Source organism: Humulus lupulus, chromosome 9 (genome assembly GCF_963169125.1).
Source record: "Humulus lupulus chromosome 9, drHumLupu1.1, whole genome shotgun sequence".
Lineage (NCBI taxonomy): Eukaryota > Viridiplantae > Streptophyta > Magnoliopsida > Rosales > Cannabaceae > Humulus > Humulus lupulus.
Genome location: NC_084801.1, coordinates 6,268,353 through 6,275,863, shown reverse-complemented (window position 1 = coordinate 6,275,863; position 7,511 = coordinate 6,268,353). Strand labels below are relative to the sequence as shown.

General features: G+C 32.9%; 1 protein-coding gene across 1 annotated transcript; it reads right to left on the bottom strand.

Moving 5' to 3' along the window:
* Positions 1–3,598: 3,598 nt before the first annotated feature.
* Positions 3,599–4,322, bottom strand: LOC133799336 (secreted RxLR effector protein 161-like). The gene is made up of 2 exons (XM_062237357.1): positions 3,894–4,322; positions 3,599–3,721 (listed from the first exon to the last, which is right to left on the bottom strand). Exons 1-2 carry the CDS (start codon positions 4,320–4,322, stop codon positions 3,599–3,601), a joined length of 552 nt encoding a protein of 183 aa, XP_062093341.1.
* Between the last annotated feature and the right edge of the window lie 3,189 nt (positions 4,323–7,511).

Here is a 7,511-nt window from a genome sequence, read left to right as displayed (position 1 = left end):
TTGTATGCCATTAACATCGATCCTCAAATTAATACTTACACCTAATCTATCCAGATATTGAAATCAATTACCTGAAAAAAATGGGACATATATATATGATCAAATATCATATCAACTTTACCATGGAGAATTCACACAAGTCAATGTTATGACACACTACAGTAGTGAGTACTAGTAGTGTATATATCTCACGAGACCAGGAAAATAACTATTGAAATAGCAAAAAAATAAAGAATCCGTTTGACACTTAAACTAAAAAATTATTTTTTGTTTTTAAAAGTTAAAAACTATTTTTTAAAAACAAGTGGGGATGTTGGCATTGTTTTGAGAAAACAATTTTTAAAAATAAAGTTACAAAAAATAGAAAATTTTGAGAAAAATAAAAAGTTGTTTTCTGTTGTTCTCAAATTTTTTTTTCTAACTTTCTCCCTTCTTACTTTTCATCATTTTTCTTTCAAATTATTTTATCTCAGTTACAGACTTTTAAAATACTTTTCTCATTGTAAATATATTTGTTAATTTTTTATTTAAGATTTTAAAAAAATAAAACTAAAAACTTATTTTAAAAAAACATTAACCAACCACCTCTTGTTTTTTAAAAACTACAAAAATAATTTTATGTTATCATTTCTGATAACAAAATTTTGAAAACAAAAAACAAAAAACAATGCCCTAATTTCTCTCCTTTCCACCCTAGTTAGGGCACAATTACGTACATCAAATTCCACCATGCCCTATAACCCTTAGTTTGGTCGAACCTGTAGTTTGTTTCTTGTTTCATATAAACGGAATAAAGAATATCTATAGATATTCCCTTAACAATTAAATAAAACACATAATATCCCATTCAAATTGCAGACCCTAAAATCGCATAAATCAATTTAGTTTGTTCCATATATTTTTATATGGAACATTTTTCAATGGTAATATCTCTGTAGGTTGTTACATTTTTAACCATTTATTGTAGAAAGTTTTAATATGTATTTATTTATTGATTTTTTTTTTAACTCAAATTCGATTTCCAAATATAAAAATTAAATTAATATATCTTAAAATGATAGTTATGCGATTATAAATTATATTTTCATAAAATTAGTTAATAAGTAGTAAATTAAAATTATTTTGGGCCCCTAATCTTGCCTTAATATATCACTTAAGTCCCTATCTATTTTTCTTTTTGTAGTATTTAACTCTGAGTTTTTCACTTTATTATACTCAGAATTAACTTAATTTCTAAGGGCAATGTTATAGAATTCTCATCAAAAATCACGCAAAAATAGCTATAATAATCAAACATTGTATTTTCTTCACTCTGTTACTCACTTTTTCATAACTAAAATTCATAATGACTATTTTAAAGCAATAATCTTTTTTTATTTTTTTTGCCAAAGGTGATTTTATTTTCATATCATTAATTTGGTTGATGTACATTCTCTTTATTTATTTATTTATTTTTATCGAATATGCAGTTTGGTGGATGACTTTTTTTTTTTTTTTTAAATCTTTATTTAGTGGTTGGATAATATTGAGATTTTATATGAAGTATATCTCTATCACAAATTTTTCGTTTGATAGTTATTTAGTGGTTGAATAATATTGAGATTTTATATGAAGTATATCTCTATCACAAAATTTTCGTTTGATGGTTATTTAGTGGTTGGATAATAGTGTATTCTATTTTTTAGGTTTCAAAAATTTCATTGATGATATTTTTTATTATTTGTTATATTATAAATTATCTTGGAGACTTGGAGTTGTATTTTCTCCCAATATTCGTAGCTTAGATTGGTTAAAGTCTCCAAAATTCAAGAAATAGATGTGCTCTTGATTAATTTTCTAGGAGAGAATTTGTTTATTTAATTAGAAAGTTTATTTAGAAATTAATAGATCAATCTAAATTAAAGTTATTTTTTAAGAAATAAAATATTTTAAATAAATATCTTATGATAGGTAAATGTCAAGTTATTAGTCAATAATTAATGCTTAATTTTTTTAGTCAACTTTACAATTGATCACAACCATTTGATAATAATAATTTTTTGGTCAAATTCAATTTTAAAAGGTCATTTACCCTCCAAACTAAGTCCGAAGTGTCAAGTTTCAAATATAATACATCATTACAAGTTTTAATATACATATATGTATATAAATAGTACGGGGTGTTGTTGCGAAAATTAAGGCTACGCAAGTATACGTAATCGCTTTTGTAGTTTATTCCGGTAAGACCGATTTGGTTCCCACGGAGATTGATTATCAAGTACCACTAGTTTATTTAATTTTCTATTTGGTACTCAAAAATTGCAATTTTTAAATCTAAAATAAATAAAAAAACAGAATTAATTGAAAAACAACAAAGAGCAATAGTCTTGCAACAAACTTAATTCAAATATAGACAAGAAGTTAGGGATTCTAATCTCCTCTACTATCCAATTTATTATTCATTAATGCAATCACAGAAATAATTCTTCTCATTAAGATGAAAGACATGCAAAAGTGTTAAATATTCAGATTAAGAAATATAAAACTCGACCTAATGCAAATTCTCTATATTTCTATGAGAAATCTAAACAATAGGAAGCAATGAACTCAGCCTTAAATCACATAGACCAATTTGATCTCGTTCTAAATTGAAATCTATGTCTATTCAATTTTAGCATATCCAAATCTCACTTCTCATATTTTGATTTGAATTCATAAATAGCATGTAAAGGGTGCACAATCAATCACATACATAATCAACACAAATTGAATAGATCTTAAAAGAAGAATAAATTAAAAACTTGCATTAACTGATAATAAAGATTCAAGAGATTCAATTAAAAACCCTAAATAGAATTTAGTTCATGTTTATCATTAAAAAATCCATAAAACATGAAGTTAACATAAACTAAAACTAAAAGAAAAGAAAAGAAATTCACATTAGGTCGAGTTTTCTATCTCTTAACTCGAATAGTAAACACTTTTGCATGCCTATCATTTCAGTGAGAAGAGTTTCAGTAGTAATTGAATTAAAGATTAATAGAGTGGATAGTAGAGAAGATTAAGATTCCTAATTGTTTTACAGTGAATTTAATCCTTATGTTTTTGTTATTATTTGATTTATGCAATTTTCATTTATTTATGTTTTCTTGTTTTCAAAATTCACAAATCCAGTTTTCATTAGTCAAATAGAAACTAAAAATTAATTATGTGGTAATTGATAAATCAGTCTCCGTGGGCACAATATCAGTCTTACCAAAGTAAACTACAAAAGCGATTACGTATACTTGCGTAGCTTTTGTGAAATTTAAAGCTACGCAAGTATACGTAATCGCTTTTGTAGTTTATTTCGGTTAGACCGATATCGTTCCACACTTTGCTGCTATGTTCTCTGGTTTTGATTCCAAGTCCTCCATTGAAAACAATGAAAATATAGAGAATATAAGAGAGTACTGAAATATATGTGAACAAATGTCTCAGCAACAATGAATTGAGAGAGAGAGAGAGCTGATTATTTATACAGTAGAGTTGTTACAAAGATGAGGGCTAATCGACTCTAACAATCTCCAACAATATCCCAAAAAATACGGGTTCTGTAATAACAATCCTAACAAATTGTCTAACTGTCTAATGGTTTCTCAACATTCCCCCTCAAGCGAAAGGGAGAAACAACAACTTGAAGCTTGTCTCTGAACGTGAAAAATCTTTCAACAGATAGACCTTTTGTAGGCACATTAGCAACCTGTTCATATGTAGGGGCATATCTAATCTCAATCAGCTATTTCAAAACTAAGTCATAAATAAAATGCACATCAATTTCTATGCGCTTCGTGCGATCATGATAAACTAGGTTAGCTGCAAGTGAGGCAGCTCCCAAATTGTCACAACATCACAGGTTGATCTTGTACAGGTACATGCATCTCTTTGAGCAAGCCTTTCAACCATATAACTTCAGTGGCAACATGAGCCAATGTTCTGTATTCGGACTCTATACTAGAGTGAGCTACAACAGTCTGCTTCTTTGAACTCCAGGAGATCAAACACGACCCCAAATAAACACAATAAGCACCTGTAGACCTGCGATCATCTGGGAAACTCGCCCAATCAGCGTCGGAATAGCCTTGTAAATCAGGAGTTTTGGCTAAACTCTTCTGAAAACTAACTCCATAAGTGGCAGTATTCTTCAAATATTGCAAGACCCTTTTACAAGCTTGCCAATGTACGTCCTTGAGAGCTTGAAGAAACTGACTTACTTTGGAAACAATATAGGCTAAATCTAGTCTCGTTATTGTCATGTACTGCAGCGCACCAATTGTACTTTGATACAAATGAGGATCAACCATAGGTTCCCTCTCATTGCGCGTCAGGGTGTGACAAGGTGGTGTCGAAGTAGAACATCCTTTTGCACCAGCATTTTAACTCTGTGCAGTAGATCAGAAACATATTTGGCTTGTGATAGATAGATGCATGTGCTATCACAGAAGGCTTCAATGCCCAAGAAATAATGAAGAAGGCAATTTCTTCAAAGCAAAAGTACCATGAAGATCACTAACAAGCTGAGTAATGAGATCTAGGTTTGTACATGTCACTAATATATCATCCACGTAGACTAACAGCAGAAGAAACTGAGAATGTTGATGATAAACAAAGAGAAGAAACATCAGATTTGGACAGTTCAAAACCCCAGTTGATTAAGGCTGTCTTCAAGCAATCAAACCAAACTCTAAGATCTTGTTTGAGGCCATAAATGGCTTTTCGGAGCTTGCAAAATGGGTAGAAGCATGAGACTGAACAAAGTCTTCAGGCTGAGACATATAAACAGTTTCTTTGAGGACACCATTCAGAAAAGCATTATTGACATCCAATTGTTGGATGTCCCAGAAAAAATGAACAGCTAGAGTGAGCATAATTCGAACTGTAGCAGGCTTAATAATTGGACTAAAAGTCTCATAAAAATCCACACCTGGAGTTTGATGGAAGCCTTTTGCAACCAGGCGAGCTTTATGTTGCTGGACAGTCCCATTTGGATTAAACTTAGTCTTAAACACCCACTTGTTGCCCACAACATTATAGGATGGATAAAAAAGAACAAGATCCCATGTTTGATTGCTCATGAGAGCATCATATTCAAGTTTCATGGTTGCTTTCCAACTAGCATCAACAAGAGTAGTTTGAACTGAAGTGGGTTCAGAAGGCCCACTGTCGGCAAGAAAAGTATGCTTAGTGGCGAGAAGCACCTTTGGTTTTGCAACCCCGGAACGAATTCTAGTCTGCATTCCATGTGTTGAAGTCATTGTTGGTCTATAATGAGAAGGAAAAGGCAGCAGAGGAGTCATGTTAGAGGCAGCATCTGATGGAGAAGAGAGAGGCAACAAGTCCAACTCATCTGCAGATGGAACATGAGGTTGTACCTGATCTAAGTTAATAGAGCCAGCAATAGCACTGATATTAGTGTTCCGAGAATAAGCTGCAGTAGCTGAATGTGAACCACTAGAATTAGAGACTTGCGCTGACATATTCAGGCCAAATTTAGTATCATTTGTTGCATCAGCAAGTGTTGGAGAAGCAGGAGAGTGTGTCGAGGAAGGAGCAGCTTGTGAAATGGAGTCACGGGTAAAGGATGAAGTAGTATAGTTGGGAACAAAATTTAGAGTGGTAGTTGGTAAGGACATCTCAACAGATGAGTCTGAAGACTTAGAGAGAAACAACTCAGAATATGGGTAACTAGTTTCATCAAACACACAATTTCTAGTAACATAGACCCTACCTAAAGGATGAAGGCACTTGTATCCCTTGTGGTCTACACTGTACCCTATAAACAAACACTTGGCAGACTGAAACTGTGGCTTGTGTTTATTCATATATATACAAAATAATATAAAACAGGAAACCAGAAAAATAGGAAACATAGAGCTCTAGTTCTAATCTAATTCCTAAACTCACGATTAACCATATATATCTATATATAGTACATTAAGAAAATCTGTCAATAATATCTCAATACCCCGTCAAGTTGGAACATGAGGATCATAAATGCCCAACTTGGAAAGCAGAAACTGAAATTGATGAGTCCACAAATGCTTGGTAAAGATGTCTGCAAGTTGAACCGTGGTAGGAGCATATGAAAGAAGAATAGTTCCATCCTGGATGGCATCACGAAAAAAGTGACAGTATGCTTCAATGTGCTTTGTGCATTCATGGAAGACAGAATTCTGTGCAATATGTAAAGCTGATTGGCTATCACAGTAGAGACTAATAACAGCAAGGTGTTGAATCCCCAAGGTTAGGATAAGACCCTTCAACCATTTCAACTCACAAGTAAGGGAAGCCATTGAGCGATATTCAGCCTCTGCCGAAGAACGTGCCATAGTAGGTTGTTTCTTGGTTTTCCAAGATATCAAGGAATGATCAAGAAACACAAGCAAACCCGTGAGAGAGCGACGAGCAATGGGGCAAGCTACCCAATCAGAATCACACCAACCTGTCAAAGAAAAAGCGCTATCAGCTCGAACTAAAATTCCTTGTCCTGGAGAACCCTTCATATAGTGAACAACACGCAAGGCGGCTTCCCAATGTTCCTGTCTTGGTTCTTTTAGGAACTGTGATAAAACGTGAACAAAGTATGCCAAATTAGGATGAGTGACCATTAAGTAAATCAAACGAACAACCAAACATCAATAAGGTTCTAGATTAGACAAAATATCTCATGTAGCGTGAGCAAGTCGATGGTTTTGCTCAATGGGAAAAGATGCGGGCTTGGCACCAAGAAGACCAGTCTCATAAATAATGTCAAGAGAATACTTTTGTTGACAAAGAAATATACCATCAGGACTTCGTGCCACCTCAATCCCAAGGAAATATTTAAGAACCCCGAGATCGTTCATATGAAAACATGTGCTCAAATAATTCTTAAAGGCTCTCAAAGCAGCGAAATTATTCCAAGATGTAGATATTACCAAAACTGACCCTACACCAACTCAGTAAAATATTAGACACCACAAGGTCAAAACTGACCTTTCACTCAATACAAGAATATGGCAAAATTTTAGTCACGATTTTCTTTTACTGTTTTACTTTATAAAAGATATCTAACCCAATATATATTTTATTCTTATCAGATCATATCTCCTTTATTAGTTAACACAAGAGAAAAACCAGAGAGAACCGAAAGTTAGGGCTCAACAACAAATCAAGTACCAGATCAATCAAAGAAGGAAAAAAAAAACAAAGAGGAAAGAAGAGAAGAAGGGCACACAGAAAATTTTTCTGAGGTTCACCACCAATTTGGGGCTACGTCCTCGTTGAGCTCGCCTCAGAGATTAGCTCAGCCTTTCCACTATAATGAAGAATCGAGTACAATCATGGAGGAATCCAAATCACAGCCTGAAAGGTAATCCTCTTTACTTTACAAATTTCTTTTGATTTCTCTCTGTTTCTTTCTTTTCTGTGTACAAGTTCTCTCACTAAAACTCCCTCTTGTTTTTCTTTTCTCTTTTCCTGAAACTAAACCACACAAATGGAGCTTTGGAAAT

Coding starts and splice junctions, on each gene's coding strand:
- LOC133799336 (XM_062237357.1), bottom strand. CDS start 4,322: ATGGTTGATCCTCATTTGTATCAAAGTACAATTGGTGCGCTGCAGTAC. Junction 3,722..3,893: donor GCTTGCTCAAAGAGATGCAT/GTACCTGTACAA, acceptor ACATATGAACAG/GTTGCTAATGTGCCTACAAA.